This window comes from Aquarana catesbeiana, linkage group LG01 (genome assembly GCF_042186555.1).
Source record: "Aquarana catesbeiana isolate 2022-GZ linkage group LG01, ASM4218655v1, whole genome shotgun sequence".
Classification (NCBI taxonomy): domain Eukaryota; kingdom Metazoa; phylum Chordata; class Amphibia; order Anura; family Ranidae; genus Aquarana; species Aquarana catesbeiana.
In genome coordinates this window covers 583,615,303-583,634,941 of record NC_133324.1, presented here as the reverse complement: position 1 = coordinate 583,634,941, position 19,639 = coordinate 583,615,303, and the positions used below count along the sequence as shown (strand labels likewise).

General features: G+C 39.3%; 1 protein-coding gene across 1 annotated transcript in view; it reads right to left on the bottom strand.

Annotated features, from left to right (window-relative positions):
- PRKG2 (protein kinase cGMP-dependent 2) overlaps positions 1-18,405 on the bottom strand; it is a 160,652-nt gene extending 142,247 nt beyond the window's left edge. The window contains exons 1-3 of the mRNA XM_073597940.1: positions 17,870-18,405; positions 8,244-8,410; positions 1,239-1,352 (exon numbers count right to left, since the gene is read on the bottom strand). Of these exons, the coding sequence (XP_073454041.1) occupies positions 1,239-1,352; positions 8,244-8,410; positions 17,870-18,405 (817 nt within the window). The remainder of the gene's footprint in view (positions 1-1,238; positions 1,353-8,243; positions 8,411-17,869) is intronic.
- Positions 18,406-19,639: the final 1,234 nt, after the last annotated feature.

The window sequence follows — 19,639 nt, the reverse complement described above, 5'->3', positions numbered from 1 at the left end:
CCTATCAGTGCCACATCAGTGCCACCTATCAGTGCCCCGTCAGTGCCGCATATTGGTGTCCATCATCAGTGCCCATCAATGTCACCTCATCTGTTCCCATCAGTGCCGCCTTATCAGTGCCAGTCAGTGCAGCCCCATCAGTGCCCATCAGTGAAGGAGAAAACCTACATATTTACAAAGTTTTGTAACCGAAACAAAAAAAACATTTTTTTTTCAAAATGTTCTGTCTTTTTTTTATTTGTTTAGCAGAAAATAAAAATCCCAGAGGTGATCAAATACCACCAAAAGAAAGCTCTATTTGTGGGAACAAAATGATACAAATTTAGTTTGGGTACAGTGCAGCATGACCGTGCAATTGTCATTCAAAGTGCGACAGCGCTGAAAGCTGAAAATTGGTCTGGGAAAGTGTATAAGTGCCCAGTATTGAAGTGGTTAACCTGAAAGTTGTAAATTCTATCTGAAAAGGTAGTAACTTTTTTTGGTGTAACTCTAAAAAGTCCCTTGGGTACAGTCTTCCTTTTGCAATTTTGTTGTATTAAAGACAACCAACATCGTTAGACTTTCGACCTTTTTTGGTTTAAAGTGGATGTAAACCCTCACATATACCCACATATACCCAGTGAAGTGAACAGCCTAAGGTGATACATAGAGATGAAACAAATCCTCCTACATACGTTTTACTTGTACAGTATATCTGCTGTCTTCAGCTTTCTACACTCTTAGGAAAGTGCAGATTATGTTACAAATCATTCTGCCTCTTTCAGCAGCACATAGGGGAGGGTGGGGAGTCTAGACTTACACTGTGTGAGAGCTGATTGGAGGAAAGGGACCCCCCTCCCCTTCCACATAGGCAGAGGAATGAAGGAACATGCAGAGCTGTAGTCTAAATAGACAAGCTTCCTGTTTATCTCCTTCTAAGCTCCCTCCCTGACACAAATTTTCAGCTACTGTTATCTCATGTGTCGGAAAACTTGTCAGAAGTGACTCATGCTGTTAACAGAGGAACGAAACACCAGAGAGAAATCACACTTAGAACTTTGGAGAGAGATAAGTAAACTCAAAATATACTGTATATGTGCTTAGTTCAACTTTCATGAATGGGGTTTACAACCACTTTAACTAAAATAATATGACTTGAAATAAACCAAGAGCAGTGAATCACCATTCAAATTACGATGATAATAAAGTATGTTGTTTAATGATATCCTGACAGTTTAAAAGTAGTGTTAAATTGTTACCTTTGACTGAAGCTGTTCTTGTGCAGTTGTAGAGTATTGCCAGTTCTCCGAAGGTTGTCCATACAGGGATGGAGGTTAGTAGTTTATTTTGCTGGAAGACTTCTGTTTTACCCTCTGTAAAATAAATTATAATAAAACTTTTTGTATATGTTAAAATGTTATACAACTTGTACTGTAAAGTATTTCCCAATTTAGTTTATGCTGAACAGCTCTATTAGTAACAACAGTGATATTGAGTTTGAATGAGTGTGTTAGTTGATAACAGGATTACTGAAAGAGTAATTTCACTTTTGTTAAGAAAAAAAGCCTTTTGGTGATCAATTTACATTTCAAGGATTTTAACAAACTACCGTGTTCTGCTCTGAAGAAAAAGCTGTTTGTCCCACTATGTTCTTTGTATACTGATTCTCAGTGAGAGGAACTGGTTCATTATAATCAGCTGGAACATTTGTAATGTTCTGATGGGAAAAGTTGCAGTGACTGCATCCCTTTAGAAGTAATTCATCCTTGTAGACCAAACTAACATTTCTATTGTAGAGAATGGCCAACATTTGACTTGTATCTTGGTGCAGACTTCTGGGAAAATCAGTGAGCCAATCGCAGACAGGAAATTACATGCCTGTACATCAACAGTCTACAGAACACCTCCAGGTTGCCATATTGCAATGAATTTTACAGAAAGTTACAGTGCTACAGATTGACAAGGAAAGGTAATTTTTTATGCAAATAAATTACAATATGGTTTGTATACCAATTGTATATGCAATATTATTACCACCGAGTTATTTAAATAAAATAAAGCAGATGGCATACACTGCTTAGTGGAATTTTGGAATTAATTTTGTATTTATTTAAAAATACCTGGTAATCCAGTCAGACAGCTATAAAACCTGACAGAGATCCTTACCCTTTGCCAGTGTTACAATAATTGACCAATAAATTAATTTTCTCATTTAATGTTTTGTTTGGTCAGTTAGCCAGCCATGTAGACTGAAACCGAGTGTGATCAATAATTATTTCCTAGTTAAAGACTGAATTCTTAATATCAGTTTTTAATTGCTTAATTCCCCCAACAATATGTAAAAGTACAGTGGGGACGGAAAGTATTCAGACCCCCTTAAATTTTTAACTCTTTGTTATATTGCAGCCATTTGCTAAAATATTTAAGTTCTTTTTTTCCTCATTAATGTACACACAGCACCCCATATTGACAGAAAAACACAGAATTGTTGACATTTTAGCAGATTTATTAAAAAAGAAAAACACAGACACAAATAGACACATTTATTTAAAAGGACATGCGTCTAAATAAATGTGTCTATGTAATAATCGTGATTTTAATGGCACTGTATCTCATTTCAGATCTGTTTCGTCTTTGAACCTTGGCCGTGTCCTGAAGAAGCCTAACGGCGAAACGCGTAGACGCACAAGGGCTTACTGCATTATAAACACAGATGCATATATGCTACGATTTTTTTACTCTTTCTTGATGTTAATGTTTGTAGTTTATATTTTTCAATAAAATGAACTGTTTATACTGTTCTTATTCTCCATTGTTTCCTGGCCTTCAAAGTCCGTCCTGTTTGGGTAATACCCTAGTAGCACCCTCCTTTTTTGTTCCCTTAATATTTACGGACGTGGCTGTTTATTGCACTTTTTCCTCTTATTCATTTTGGATAGAGTATGGGAGTCATACTTATATTGGGATACTGGGTGTTTCCTCCTTCTACTTCTGCTGCTTTTCTTACAACCTGATTTAAACTCTAAGCCTAAAGTAGAAGACAAAGTAGAACTATATGCAAAACGTTTTATTTTCATTTTGGATAGCGTATGGGAGATTATAACCCCTGTAAGGTTCATTTTTGCCTTTTTGTCCTAATGTGGAGATTTACCTTCACATCCTGTCCCATAGTCAAAACAGAAAGTGAGAGGAAATCCTGGAAAATAAAGGGAATCTCTTGAGGACCCCCAGGTGTTCTAATCCCTCTCCCTTCTATCAAAAACTATTTTTTTTTCCTTTACTCCTTTAACTACTCTGAAGTCACGCCGGTCTGAACAAATGATCTCTCTAGTTCAGAGGGGAGATTGCTGACAATAGCTGCAGAGCCTGGGTGGTGACATCACCCACAGGCTTACTATGGGGCATCCATTGTTGTCTGTCCTTCCCCTATAGTGAAGCAGGCTCTGGGACCCGATCATGTGACCGGACCAGAACGACTTCGGAATTGCTAAGTATTTGCATCTATCCTTTTACAGGGTAGATAGAATATGCTTAGAATGGGGGTGGGAGTAGTTTTAAGCTTAGTTAGGATTTGACCTGCCTTCCACTTAGCTAAATACATTCCAGGTGCACTAAAACAAAAGGTGTTCATTTTCTTTCCAAAGCAACCACAAACTAAGGACCGGTTCACACTGGTCCAACTTCGAGAGCACAAGTCGCATGACATGTCAAAATCAATGGTTCCCTATGAGAGCCGTCTTAACTGGTCTGACGTGTGTTGTTCTGACTTTGAAAAAGGTTGCTGCACTATTTTGGTTTGGTTTGGATTTTTGGATGTAAGTCACATCCAAATCAGATCCTCAACTTAACTGATCTGACTTGTGGCATGCGACTTGTGCTCTGAGGATCTTGAAAGGAAACCCAACTCAAAATTTGAAAAAAAATGGTGTGGTACCAGACCGCTAAACGGTCCTCTGACGCTGGCTCCTGGCGTTGTGTCAGCTCAGTTGGCTGCCAGTTCATATATAGCTATGGGGAGTGGCCAACCAGTGATGTCATCCAGTGACCTTGCCTCTTGTGACGGCACTGCTAGCTTATTCCCTCACCCTTGCCTGACCTGCCAGGCTGCATGCTTGGATAATGATCTGGTATGCATTTTTAGGGGGGACCCCACACTGTTTTTTTATATAAATTTGGCTTGAGGTTTCCTCCATACCAGAAGCAATGGAATTGTTTTGATTGGTCAAAGGACAAGTTGCAATCATCTCAAAGTCGGATCCTATTCATTGAAGTTGCAAAGAATTCGGACTTGTAGTCACAGGTCAAAGTTGGATCGGAAGTTGTGCGACTTCCGTGTCAGAGGAGTGTGAACCTGGCCTAAACAGAGAAACCTGCTCTTGCCAGCAACTGCTGAGTGGTACCCTTGCTGTCTGTAGTGAAGCAGTGGTCTCATTGCAGAAAGCTAAAAACATCCCTACTAAGTCTGCAATCATCAAATGTGATTCTCCCTGCTGATTGGAGAGCTCTGACTATAACTGAGCAGGGAGGGACTGGGCTTCTGCAGATAGATTTTTGCTTCCCAATGGAGAGTCCTACTCTGCAGCATACTGGCAGGAGGCAAGCTTTAGAAAAAACATGAAATATAAAGCCTCGTACACACGATCGGATTGTTGGCCAACAAAACTGTGGACATTTGTCTGAAGGGCGTTGGCCCAAACTTTTCTTGCATACAAATGGCAGGGAATTGTTGGCCAACATATACGAACATAGTGACGTACTACGTTGTTTTTCAGCTCTTTAGCGCCGCCCTTTGAGCTCCTTCTGCTAATTTCGTGTTAGTAGAAGTTTGTTGAATGATGATTCGCGCTTTTCATTTTGCACTTTTCATTTCGCGCTTTTCAGTTTGAGCTTTTCAGTTTGCGCTTTTCAATTCGTTTTTGAACGGCCGTCCATCAACCAGCCATGTTGTGGAATCGGAAGAGGTAATGTGTTATTTATTATTGGCCTTGGAGTTATTGCTTTGACATTTTTTTTTTGGTTGAATAATGATTTAATTTGGTATATTTTCTATATTTTTAGATGCATAGAATGCACTTTTTGGTTACGTTCTATTGGCAGATAGCATGTCTAAGTTTATTTGTTTTCTTTTTTTAATGCACAATAAAAAAATTGTGGAGAATAATACTTGGCTATGTGTTTTACTTCAAATGACAGTTTGGAAGTAGGCTGTTACATTTAAAATAATACAATGTAAAATTTACAAGGGACACCAACATAGTTGTATCTTTGATCTTAAAAACTACGGGATAATGGTGTTGTGGTAACTTGCCTAAAGAAAAAAAAAAAAGAAAAAAAAAAGCATAATAATATTACTGTATTCTAGATATCACTAGAAAAAAAAAGCCATTGAAAATTCGTATTGCAATAACTCCCATCAGTATCACCAGAAAAGCAGCTTCATTATTATCCCATTAAAGAAGAAGAGAATATGCGCTGCATTTCGAGATTTCATAATTTGCCACGTCACGAATGTTAATTCTCCATTACCAGCACCAGTTTACAAGACCAACCGCTTCTGGCTCATCCTTGCTACCGAGCCTAAATTCCAGGTGCATCAAAACAAAGTAAGTTCAAAGTTTAATGCCCTGTACACACGACCGGTTTTGCCGTCGAATAAACTCTGAAGGTTTTTACAACGGAGTTCCGACGGAATTCCACTCAAGCTGTCTTGCATACACACGGTCACACCAAATTCCAACCGTCCAGAATGCAGTGACATACAACACGTACGACGGGGCTAGAAAAAGGAAGTTCAATAGCCAGTAGCCAATAGCTTCCATCTCTGGTAAATAGCTTCCATCTCGTTTGTACTTTGGACTTTTGTCCGACGGACTTGTGTACACACGCTCGGAAAATCTGACAACAGACATTTGTCCGCGGAAAATTTTAAAACCTGCGATCCAACATTTGTCCGCGGAAAATCCAACAACAATTGTCCGATGGAGCATACACACGGTCGGATTTTCTGCCAACAGCCTGTCATCAAACATTTCCCGTTGGAAAATCTGATCGTATGTACGTGGCTTAAAGCTACTTTCACACTGAGGCGCTTTACAGGCGCTATAGCACTAAAAATAGCGCCTGAATAGCACCTGTAAGAAGCCTCTTCTGTCTCTCCAGTGTGAAAGCCCTCGGGCTTTCACACTGGAGTGCCAGTGTGAAAGCCCTCGGGCTTTCACACTGGAGTGTTGCGCTTGTAGGATGGTAAAAAAAGTCCTGCAAGCTGAATCTTTGCAGCGCCCCTGCCCATTGAAAACAATGGGGCAGCGCCGCCAAACCACCGGCAAAGCGTTGCTGCAGCGGCGCTTTGCCAGCAATTTTAACCCTTTTTCGACTGCTAGTGGGGGGTTAAAACCGCCCCGCTATCGGCCGAATAGCGCCGCTAAAACCACCGACGCCCGCCCGACCCAGTCTGAAAGTAGCCTTATGCCGAAGAAACAGACAGAAAGAGTCCGATGGGAGCTGTTCATCGTATATTTCAACTGTGTGTATGCCCCATCGGACTTTTTCTGTCGAAAATTCAGACGGACTTAGATAGAGAACATGTTCTATATTTTTCCAACGGAACAAATTACTATCAGAAAAAACGCTCGTTGGTATGCTGTTCCAACTCACCAAAAACTATGCATGTTCTGAAGCAAGTACGAGATGGAAGCTATTGGCTACTGGCTATTGAACTTCCTTTTTCTAGCCCCGTCATATGTGTTGTATGTCACCGCATTCTGGACGGTTGGAATTTGGTGTGACCGTGTGTATGCAAGACAGCTTGAGCGGAATTCCGTCGGAACTCCGTCGTAAAAACCTTCAGAGTTTATTCGACGGCAAAACCGGTCGTGTGTACAGGGCATTAAACTTTGAACTTACTTTGTTTTGATGCACCTGGAATTTAGGCTTTAAGGTGGTTATAAAGGCAATATATTTTTTTAGTTTTGAATGGAGTAATGAAGGGTTAAAGGGTAAGCCATGCTCTTTTTACAGTCTGTGTTGGGAGGCAATTGGGGAGATTCACCCCATTTGTTCTGGTGATCAGAGGTGAAGGGGAATCTTCCTTGGGGACAAATGTTCTGGTGACAATTGCCTAAGATTGAAATTTCCCTCACTTTAGGGAGAATTATTCTCACTCCGTAGTGTGCCTCCAAGGCAAGAATTGAAGGGAAATCCAGCAGAACACAAACACCAAAATATCCAGATAGGAGTTTTTAAGTAAAACTACTGGCAAACTTTTTTTTCATTTTGGATGGAGTATTTTTTAGCCATTTGTGTCCCATTGGAAAGATATCACTTCACTTCCTGTCCCATTGCCATACAGAAAGTGAGAAGAAATCCCTCCAACATGAGTAAATTTCTGATTGTCAACAGAACTGTCACCATTGGAAGAGATCCCCTCTGTTAGTGTTCTTAGGACAACTCAAAATTAGGACATTTTCTTTTACTTTCACTTTTTGTGATAATGGTAAACAGGACAAATAGAGAATGTGAATCTTCCTAATGGTGGCACATACAGCAATAAAAACCTGAGAGATGATCTAATCCCTCCCCACTTTATCCAAAAAAAAGTTTTGTTTTTAGTTATACGTTAACTCTTATTTACTCAATCCAAAACTAACAAAAATAGTTGTGGCTATACATGCACTTTAATAAAATAAGATACATGAAAAATTCCAACAGGGAGACCTAGATCCCCTTGAGAAAAAATGTAGAACCTCTGAGAGGTACAAGAAACCATTAGCTTATCTCCCGAGCATCTACCAACAACTAAAATATCAGTTTGGGTGGAGAAGGCTCTTTAAAATCTATTAAAACTGTTTTCATACAGGGTTTAAAAAAAGAATATGATGCATTTGGATATGTCTACGAAGTGCGCACCACTAAATGTTTGCTGAGGTTAGAATTTGCATATATAATGCAGGCACACACAGTGAAATGCTAACTTCTAGGTGTATTGGGATACCAAGTGTGGTCTCTTTAGCATCCAGAAATAGCTATGAATACAGAAACATTTTATGTTTAACAACAGTACTTTATTGTTGGAACTCTACTTCCATTTTAGCAGATCTGTTTGGTTAAGTCCATATTGAGTGCAGCGTGAAAGAGTTTGACCGCATCACCTGCTATTTTTCTCCATGACTAGATTTAGTCAGAGCTTAACATTTCCACAGCTGAGTAATGAGGACAGGTCCATCCAGCATGTGTTCAGCTAAAAAAGAATACTTTGGTTAACTTACCGGCTAATACAAAGATATGACTGCCCGGTTCCCCTTGTTTTATAATATGTTCTCCCTGGGCATATCTTCTTTCGTACATGCATTCTATCATATCCTGGATTTGATGAGGATCAAGTCGTTTTAGAAACTGATTCTTGTACAGTGCATCCGTTATAAGTTTTTTCTCACTTGTAAAGACAAAGAAGGTATATATTATAACACACACACGTCAACAAAAAAAAAAATCACACAGTATGAGCCACAGTGCCCATGTGAATGGAGCCTAAAGAGCAACTGGAATCTGTGCCTAAAAGTAGTCAGGCAAAGGGCAAAGGACTAGTGACCAGTTTTGCCTGTGGTCTCCTTGCAACTGTTCTTTCCCATTATTAACCTACCATTATGGGAGTATATGAAGGCAGGGCTTTGCACCCTCTTGTTAAAGTCTCCAGCAGGGAGAACAGTGAGCAATAGCGACATCTCATTTTAAATCTCTGGAGACTAGCACTGCTTTAGAATCACACTGCAGATATACAGTTATGAGGCTTTAGGCACGGAAGTGCTTGGGCACCCTCACATAGCAAGTGCACTGCTATTTTTCAAGAAGAGTTTCAGATAAAAAGTTCATTTTTAGAATACTGCTTAGGCATTTCTAGAAATTCCACATAACATAGCAAGGAAACCCTGTCTGCTACAGCAACGTGCCACCAATCAGCAGATACACTATATTGCCAAAAGTATTGGGACTCCTGCCTTTATATGCACATGAACTTTAATGGCATCCCAGTCTTAGTCCGTAGGTTTCAATATTGAGTTGGCACACCCTTTGCAGCTATAACAGCTTCAACTCTTCTGGAAAGGCTGTCCAGAAGGTTTAGGAATGTGTCTTTGGGAATGTTTGACCATTCTTCCAGAAGCACATTTGTGAGAACAGACACTAATGTGGATGAGAAGACCTGGCTCGTAGTCTCTGCTCAAATTCATCCCAAAGGTGTTTTATTGGGTTAAGGTCAGGACTCTGTGCAGACCAGTCAAGTTCCTCCACCCTTGTCAGGCCTTTAATGGGTTCTGAAAGATGGGAGGCATGCTTCCTTATCATGTGATCACTTTGATTGGCTGTCTCAGCAATCACATGATCAGAAGCCCATCCCACTTGCTCCCAATCATATATGGTGACCAGCGGCTGTCTGTGACAGCTCTGTCACTGTGCTAGGAATTTGCAATGAACACACTCTCTGCACAGAACAGTGGAGTCAGCCAATGCATATACTGTATGTGTACAACTAGCACTAAGTCCCACCAGGATGTTTGCATTGCGGCTACCTGGTGTAGTAAGTGACCGGATTGTTTCAATCTTGATTCACAAGGGTCTCATCATAAATGGAACTTTTGCTTTTTGTTATTTTTGGAATTTACCATGGACAGTATTTTGCCAGTGGTGCTGTTCATCTTTATATACCTGTTTTTTATATCACATACTGTATACACCAATCAGTCATAACATTAAAAGCACTGACAGGTAAAGTGAATAACATTGAATATCTGGTTACAATGGCATCCAAATGTTTCTGGGATATAGCAAGTAAACATGTTCTCCCTAAAGCGGCTGTGTAAAAAAAAAAAAAAATTGCAGCTTGTTGTGTATGAGGCTGCATAGCCGCAGACCCATCAGGGTGCCCATGGTGACGGTTGTCCACAGCTAAAAGTGACTATAACAGGCATGTGAGAATCAGACCTGGACCACTGAGCAATGGAAGAAGGTTTTCTGATCTGATTCAACATGTTTTCTTTTACACCATGTGGATAGCTGGGAGTGTGTGCGTCACTTGCCAGGGGAAGAGATGGCATCAGGATGCACTATGGGAAGAGGGAAAGCCAGTGGAGGCAGTGTGGTGTTTTGAGCAATGTTCTGCTGGGAAACCTTAGTCCTGCCATTCATGTGGATATTACTTTGTCACATGCCAGCTACCTAAACATAGTTGGTGACAAGTACACCCCTTCATGGAATTAATATTCCCTGATGGCAGTGGCTTCATTCAGCAAGATAATGCATCTAGCCACACTGCAAAAATGGTTCAAGAATGGTTAGAAGAACATAACAACGAGTTCAATTCTCAAACAATCAAGCGTTTGTGTAATGTGCTGGAAAAACAAGTCCCATCCATGGATGTCCTACCTCTCAACTTATGCTGCGTACACACGAGCGGATTTTTCGACCGGACTGGTCCGATGGACCGAGTCCAGCGGACAATTCAACCGTGTGTGGGCTTCAATGGACCTGCAGCGGACTTTTTTGGTCGAAAATCTGACGGATTTTAGATTTGGAACTTGTTTCAAATCTTTACGTCGGAACTCCGCCGGACCCAGTTCCTATCGAAAAGTTCACTCGTCTGTATGCTAGTCCGACGTATGAAAACCAACGCTAGGGCAGCTATTGGCTACTGGCTATCAACTTCCTTATTTTAGTCCGGTCGTACGTCATCACGTACGAATCCTTCGGACTTTGGTATGATCGTGTGTAGGCAAGTCCGTTTGTTCGGAAAGTCCGTCGGAAGTCTGTCGGATAGACCATCGGACCAGTCCGGTTGAAAAGTCCACTCGTGTGTACGCAGCATTACAGGACTTAAAAGATCTGATACTGGCGGGTTAGTGCCAGATACCATAGCATACCTTCAGAGGTCTATTTGCGTCCATGATGGGTCGGGGCTCTTTTGGTGGCAAACAGGCTGTTTTGGTGGCAAAAGGGGCACCTACTCAATATTACGTGGCTCCACAGTTTCTTAAATATTAATTTTAATGTGAAGTCAGCATGTCTTTCTGGTAAAGAAATGTATTCACTGTATTTACTTGTGATTTACAGAACCTGTAGTGGGGCTGGTTTCTCTGGAAGTCCTCACAAGCAGGGTTGGGTGTTTTCCTTATCCTATGGACCATGCTTTAGCTTCTCCCTGATGAATATGCTGTTTAGGATCAACTCGAGCAAGCTAAGCTATCTGTATGTTTGTGTCAGCTCAGAGAGCCAGACTTAGCTATAAAGCACTAGACTAGAGGAACATTTTGCTGGACTGTTGCTGTTTTTCAAAGAGACACAATACCTGGGACAAGGAACTTGTTTAGGATTTGGATTAAGTAAGGCTCAGTTGAGAAGACATTTATTTGCATTGATGCTTTTCCTTTGTAAAAGATTCCAATATTTTTATGTTTTTAGAATATTGCTTAAAGCAGAACCCCCCCCCCCTCCAACTTCCCGCAACAACCCTTCCTCCCGCTGTAGTACTTTTTAATACCACAAGATGTACTAAATATTCCAGGTTGAATGAGCCCACATTGTCATTGACCAATTTACACCCTGTGACTGACAGTAAAAGAGACTAAAAGTAAATGTGAAACAGCACAGCTATCAGCTAAATTCTCTGTTACTCTCTCCTCCAGTCAGCATTCTCCTTGTCAGCACATTAACTGATTGGCTCCTTGTGATGCTTCTCCATCCTCTCTGAACTCTGCTGTAGAGGGACTGCAAACAATGTTTTAATGAAAACAGAACTGCTATGAACGTATAATATTTGCTTCCCTTTGGTCTACTAATTATACAGATAAAAGCGATCAGTTATGTCTGTTCAAAAATGCAAAAAGACATATCTTGTAGAAACCTTTTTCGCTGATAAATTCCTGTGAACAAGAAGCATTTACAGAGATGGGAAGGGTAGGGAAGAGGAGGTGAGGAGATGGTTGTGTCCCATGTAATCCACCAAAAAATCAGTAGACAGGGCTGAATCCACATGCTTATGTTTTTTTGTTTTTAATTTTTTTATTAATTTGCCTTGACATAGGCTTTAAAGCAATACTTTCTTATGGGGCCTCCTGTTGTTAAATTCCTACTAAAGAAGCCAGTTACCTAACTATTACAATGAATACTGACGTCATAACTTTCTAAGTCACTGACTGAACAAGCATGTAAAAATAACTAATACTCTGTGACATGCAAACAGTACAGTATATGTAAATGAGAGATAAAATTAAAATACAGTTTCATTCTTACCTATTACTTTGACCTCAACAAGTAAGTAGATACGTATATGAATTACCGTACTTCCATTTTATCAATGGCTTCCTGCAGCTTGTATAATTGGCATTTTGTATAAACCACACAACATCAGGCAGGGATTATAATATAACTGAGATTGTAGAGAAGCAATGCTGCCTACATCTCTAAATAATTGCTATGGTGGAAATAAATGAATACCACACCCTGACCAACTAAACTGTGGTTTACATAGTCCACAAAACTTTAAGCTTTGAAATAAGTCTGACTATGGACCAAGCAAAGCTCCTAGCTAGGAAGCAGAAATATCGATTAAGACGTAACTATTAATCCTTTTAACTCACCCAGCAAAAGGTATGTTCAGTACTAATTGCCTTGTGATTTGTGCAACCTGCCATTGTATTCCCACAGGAAAAACGCTAGCAGCTAATTGGGATGTAGGTCACAGGGAATTCCATATGGTGAGCACTTAAAAACAGATCATGTTCTCCTATACATCTATACATGTTTGTCGCTAACAGAATAAAAGTACTGTTATAGAGAAAGGAAAGAAAAATGATAGATAAATTATGCGTATTCAAGGTATTGAAATGTATTCAAAAATTATTAATAAAGCATTTTTTGTTGAGTAAAAAAACATTAAAATGATTGTTTGTAGGGAAGTCAATCAGGTAATAAATACATAAAAATAGCACATTGCATAACTTTTGATTTAAAAACTGAGCTAGAGCATAGTTCAGAAAATTGATTTTGGCAGACAGTTAAAAGAAGAATTTTAAAGTCCATTGTATGAATTACACTTTAAGTGTTCCACTTTTCCTTATTACATAAGGGCATCATCATATGGTATTCTATAATTTCATGCCTTTCAACGTGACTGATTTAATCTGGAATTTCATTGGTAAATACACATCACAAAATATTGAAAGTATTTTTACAATTGATCAAAGCAAAGAAAACTGAGAAAATGAATCGAATGGAAGGGGTCCTTCACAGATATGAGGTTACCAAAATCTGATTGGTGTCTATATATTGCTATGCTTTACGTGTCACTGTTGTTCATTGGACTGATTTCCTGAATAAAATTGATTATGACAAGTTGTTTTTAGGGAATCCTTTTTTATGACTTACTGCTCTAAATGAAAATACTTACTTACTTACATCATCTGCTTCCGGTAAAAAAAAAATATTATTTTAAAGTAGGGTTGAAAATAGAATTGAAGCATGACGTAGGATTATTTTATATAATGAAAATAATTACTGGCCCACCCCTTCTGCTGGGGACCCCTCCTTTTTAATCTATCCCCTGGACCATATTTTCTGATCGTGCAAAGTGTGGGGCTGATTGTATGCATCTGTCAGCATTTTAAGTTCATAGCAGAATATTTTTGGATATGTAACTCTGATGTCGACAGCAAGGGTGGTAAACAGGTTTTCCTAGGAAGGACCAAGCTACAATGCTTCCAGTCTACTCTTTAAACCACATTTAGTGCAAGATAACCATTGAAGTGTATTTTCAGTCAAAACCCGCAGGCTTTCTGCAGGTGAATGAAGTGTAAACCACACTGGCTAGATGATGGTGGATAAAGGAGAGGCCATGATGCCCCTGGAGGCTAGTATGTAGGGGGCTGAACAGAGCCTGTGCCTTTCCTCTTCTCTGGCTGCTCTTTCCCTCTCTGACCCTGGGTCTCTGGTGGTCCTTGTGGGCCTGCAAAGGGCTGAATTGGAGGAAGCCCAAGGTTTTTGGCCTCCCTGGTACCTAGAGGGTTTTTATCCCATCTGTCTCCTGGGCTGCTGGCCACCTAATTCCCACTGCTCTATTCTGCCTGGTGTCTCACTCCATTCCCTCCTCTGTCACTGGGAAGCTTAGGTTCCCAGACACCAATGCAGCCAATCACAGTGCTGTGCCCTCCCCTCTTGTGGGGGCCTGTGCCTCTCCTGTACTTTAAATGAGCCATCACTCAAGCCTACACCAAGTTTAGGAGCTTTCAGGCTGCACTGCAGTTTGCTGGCATTACCTACAGACCCCAGGCAGTCTCTGCTATCTCCTCATCAGATTTATTATAGATGTTTTAAGATATTACAGGCTTATTTATAGTCTTTAGGAGCAGTGCTCTCTCTACTTGCCTGCTAACCACATATTTAACTGGGTCACATGGAGACACCAAAAGCAATTAGCTCACATACTGCAAAAGTTCAATTCATTTTCTCCTGTTCGTAATAACAATGTTTTGGACAATTATATGGTATGGTACCAGATTTTATCGCAAAAAAAGATGATCTAGTGGTTGCACATAATTAATTAACATCCCATAATAATGTATTACTTATAATACATTATTATGTATACTGTATATACTAAATACATGCTATCTTAGCAGCAAATCATTTATAACTATATTAAAGCCAAAAGACAATTCTGAAAGTTAGCAAGTCTTGTTATAGCTCTTATGGAACAAGGACACTATTAAAAACCAGTTTGGCTTTTGAAATGGTAAATGAGATGGAAATGGAAGATCTTCACATTGCTCTATAGGAGATTTCCTTGAATTATGATTAGAGTATATAAGAACAGCTCTGGTGTAGGCTGTGCCACTATTTCTGGTTGGTAATACATTTATGAGTAGTAATAATTTTATTTTCATATTAATTAATTAATTACTTATTAATGTCTTTAAAACTATCAATATTTCCTGCAGAAAATATGCAAACATTGGTTATTGCTCTGTGAGCATTTTCCTCTCACTACGATTTAGACATTAAGTATTGGATATCATTTGCATAGTTTCAGCATTACATTTAGAGAGTTAAGGTAAAACAGCTAAATTTACAGTTGACATATGTGCAAAGTAGCGTGTCTTCCACAAAATGTAATTTTATTTAACTAGTTTTTTCAAAATGGGACATCCCATGTTAGGCAACACTTCCAGGGTCTGACCTAACCTTTCTCTTCTACAGTTAAAGCAACACAAGTTTGTTAAGGTTCACCCCAGCCTGTGATTGGATAGTAAAGGAACAAAACACACTGATGAGATTAGCAAGTTCCTTGTGTAGTGCAATGTAGTAAAACCTAGAAGGCTAGAAGTGTTGCCTATCCCTTCCGAAGTCTGGATCATGCTAAACAGGGAAATTCAAACGGCTAATAAAGAAAGCTAAATTAAGGTATAGAGACTGAAGTAAATTTAGACATGGCAGATTTCGATATTTAGATGTCAGATATTGCCATCTACTCTCCTTTGTACCCTACTGGGTTTCACACACCATGGGTCAAATGTTACATCCCATTCATAAAATACAGATCATGGTGTGTAGCCTGTAATACTCCACTAAGTTCCCTTTGCTTAACACAGCAGAGAGATCTTCATAATTGGAGTAGAGCCACAAATGTGACTTTGACAGACCTAACCTGGCTCTTCTCCTGTCTTTATTTTTTTCTCTTTTTACAAATGCCATTCAGTTTTATTGTGCTCAGCCAAAAGTATGGCCATGCTTCTTTTTTTTTGGCTTTTTCATCCCTAAACATTCATTTGAAACCGTTAACCATTATAACATTTTCTGCTATAATTTGTAGAATTAGTCGAACAAGTGAATCATCAAGGGAATTTATTTTACTGGTACTGACCAGGACAAGAAGGATTTTTGTCCTTACAGTGAGAATATATTGGCAGCTGCCTTACAGTTGTTGTTCAGTAATTTGTAAAATTTCAGTGTGGATAATACTGATCATCATCTCTCTGACTTGGCCATCAATTTCCAAGGGAACATTTACAGTTGATATCGATGGCCTATTGTATCTCGTCAATGCCACTGAATGAGCACTCCTAAAGGAAGCAGTTTTATCAGGGAAAAAGAGCTAACTATTTCATATTAATTGTAGTAAAAATCTGATATCATTTGTGGACTATGCATTTAAACTGGAAACTGTGTTTTTTACACATTTTATTTAAAACCATCATGGCTAGATAAATTCAAATAATTGCACAACCTTTTGTTCCTACCGTGCTTCAAACTGAACTGACACAATGGACAGAAAACTCTGGTTTACAAAAACTATTCTATTCAAGTATGTATTTTTAGCACAGAAAAGTATCTTTTATTGCTCTCAGCCTCCTCTGAATCCCCAAATTCACTTTTTTTCGGTGATGTTATCTGACTTCCTGTTAAAGGGTGGCTACATTCATTCTCTACTCTATGTAAAACGTAGCCACCTTCTCCTTCTTGCTCCCAAAATGGACTAGGGGCTATATGGGAACTAGAGTGTGCCTAGAGCAATGCACATGACCACAACTACTCCTTCCAAAGAAACAGAAGTGTGGGGGGGGGGGAGAGCTCCAGGACCTTACTAAAGACATTATAAGAAGGCATGAAAACACAGTAAGAAACTATTCCATGAAAAATAGGTTACAGGGCTTTTTTTATGTAGTGGATGTGTATGGACTCATTTTGGAGAATAAGGATATTGTTTACTGTCAATTTTTTAAATTAGTCTTTAATTCTTTTCTTGCACAACGGGAACTTGACACCCAAGATAAGGGCCAAAACAGCACTGAAATTAAAATTCTTTGTTTTATACTGTATCATCAATGTTATAGGTCAGGAGTACTCCAGAACTTGAAAATGTCAAATATGTAAAGGCATAATAATGTTAAAATTCAACAAAAAATACCTCAATAATGCTCACCAAGTTAATTGAATTAACCCATTGCTGAAAGAAGCCTGATAACTGTCTGTGCTGATTTTTGTATGAAAATGTTAGTTGTTTACAGTCAACATTTAACCTAAAAATATTCTGAGCCATTAACCTGCAAAGGGCATATGTAGCAAATATAATTAAAGGGAAGTCAGAACTCCTGATCTGAATGTTTTATTTTTAGTCCATGACACAAAATTAAATGTGCTCATCAGATACCATCTTTAATGTAATGCATTTTTAGGGTATACCCCCCAAGTTTTTGTTTTTCACCAGATACTGCTTATCTGATTGATAATATCCTAGAGCTGGGCTTTAAAGAAGAACTAGGCAATTTATTCTAAACTCGCAAAAGTGTGCCCATTTCAGGAAAGACAATATTGATGGTATTACAATGTTAGAAAAGTAGTGGGAGAATCATTCAATGGTAAAATTAAACTCTGCTTTAAGCATTATCCCAGAATGCAAAATGAAACTATGCTGACAAAAAGAAACTCAAACATAGGTGTGTGCACAGGGCGTTACCAGGTGTGCCTGGGCACACCCTAATCACCCCGTATGGCGCATATTCCCCTTGTTTAGACCCCTGATATTTCACCAAAAATGTTTTTCCTTTTTTTCTTTTTTCTCCTCAAAAAAATTGTAAAAAAAAAATTACAATTGTAAAAAGTAATAAAAAATAAAATAATAAACAAAAACTACTGACACCATCCACTGCCCTACTGTCACCAATCTCTGCCCTTATGGCACCATCCACTGCTCTACTGACACCGTCCACTGCTCTACTGACACCGTCAGTTTATATACACATGCACACACGCGCATATATGTTTAAGCTTTGGGGTGCACACCTAGGAAATCAAACATTGCTTTTATACAATTAAGGAAGACAACCTTGCATTAGCCATTAGAACTCACCTTAAATCTTTCCTAACACAAGCTTTCTCAAATGAAAACTTTGGTGCATTGCTTTGATCATATAGCCTGGTAGTTGGTTCAGCAGATATGCCCTCCTTGGCTCCTTTTCTTTTGCTGTTGTTAAAAAACCCAGACAAAGTCTTAAATGGTGAAGTTTGTAAAGCTCTTGAAGGTGATGTCTGGAGATGTTTAGTTGGGGAAGAGTGCAACATTTTCAAAGTGGGTGTTAAAGACTGCCCCCCATGAATATTAATAACATCCTGCAGTTTGTTAAGTTGAACACACTTGCTTTGAAGTTCTTCTGTGATTTCTGCAATCGCTTGAGTTTGCTTGGTGAACTGCTCCTGCAACTCCTGAAATATGTGTTCTTTTTTCAGAAGTTCCTCATCCTTCAGCCTGAGCTCTCTCTCAAGTTCCCAAACTTTTCCATCAATGGCATCCGTATTGTGAAGACTACTGCAGGCGCTGACAGAGAAGTTCAGTAGTTGTCCACGTGGCTGCCTCAGTGGCTTGGGTTTCATGGAGCCATTTCCCATGTCTTATGATACACTACAAAAAAACAAACAAAAAAACAAAAAACAGAAAAAAACAATTTGTTGATTAATAAGATATTCCCATAGAGCAGTATGTCAAAACACTATGCTGTAAGCATCTGTCCTATTAAAATTGAGGCATAATATTACATCAGATTTATGTGGCAGTTTATGTGAAAAAGCGTTAAAAATAAAATATATTTACATAGTCACATAGTTACATAGCAGGTGAGGTTGAAAAAAGACACAAGTCCATCAAGTCCATCCTATGTGTGTGATTATATGTCAGTATTAAATTGTATATCCCTGTATGTTGCGGTCGTTCAGGTGCTTATCTAATAGTTTTTTGAAACTATCGATGCTCCCCGCTGAGACCACCGCCTGTTGAAGGGTCGGATTTCCGACAGGCAATGTTGGGTGTGAGCTTGTTGTCAGAAAGTCTGACTGTGTGTATGCTCCATCAAACATTTGCTGTCGGACTTTCCGCAAACAAATGTTTGAGAGCAGGTTCTCAAATTTTCCGCCAACAAAACTTTGTTGTTGGAAAGTCCAATCGTGTCTACACAAGTCCGTCGCACAAAAGTTCACGCATGCTCAGAATCAAGCAGAAGTGGGATAATTATTGCTTTATCCCTAAAGTTAATCCCCTTCTTAATGCATGCCAATATTCTATTTGCTTTGTAAGAAGCAGCTTGGCATTGCATGCAATTGCTGAGCCTATCATCTACTAAGACCCCCAGGTCTTTTTCCATCCTAGATTCCCCCAGAGGTTCTCCCCCCAGTGTATAGATTGCATTCATATTTTTGCCACCCAAATGCATTATTTTACAATTTTCTACATTAAACCTCATGCCATGTAGTCGCCCACCCCAGTAATTTGTTCAGAACTTTTTTCAAGGTTTCCACATCCTGTGGAGAAGTTATTGCCCTGCTTAGCTTAGTATCGTCCGCAAATACAGAGATTGAACTGTTTACCCCATCCTCCAGGTTGTTTATGAATAAATTAAATAGGATTGGTCCCAGCACAGAACTCTGTGAGACCCCACTTCCCACCCCTGACCATTCCGTGTATTCCCCATTTATCACCACCCTCTGAACTCGCCCTTGTAGCCAGTTTTCAATCCATGTACTCACCCTGTGGTCCATGCCAACAGACCTTACTTTTACATGTCCATACATTAAATGTGATAGAACTTTGTTGTTTAAAGCTGAACTCCAAATAAGCACCCACATTCAC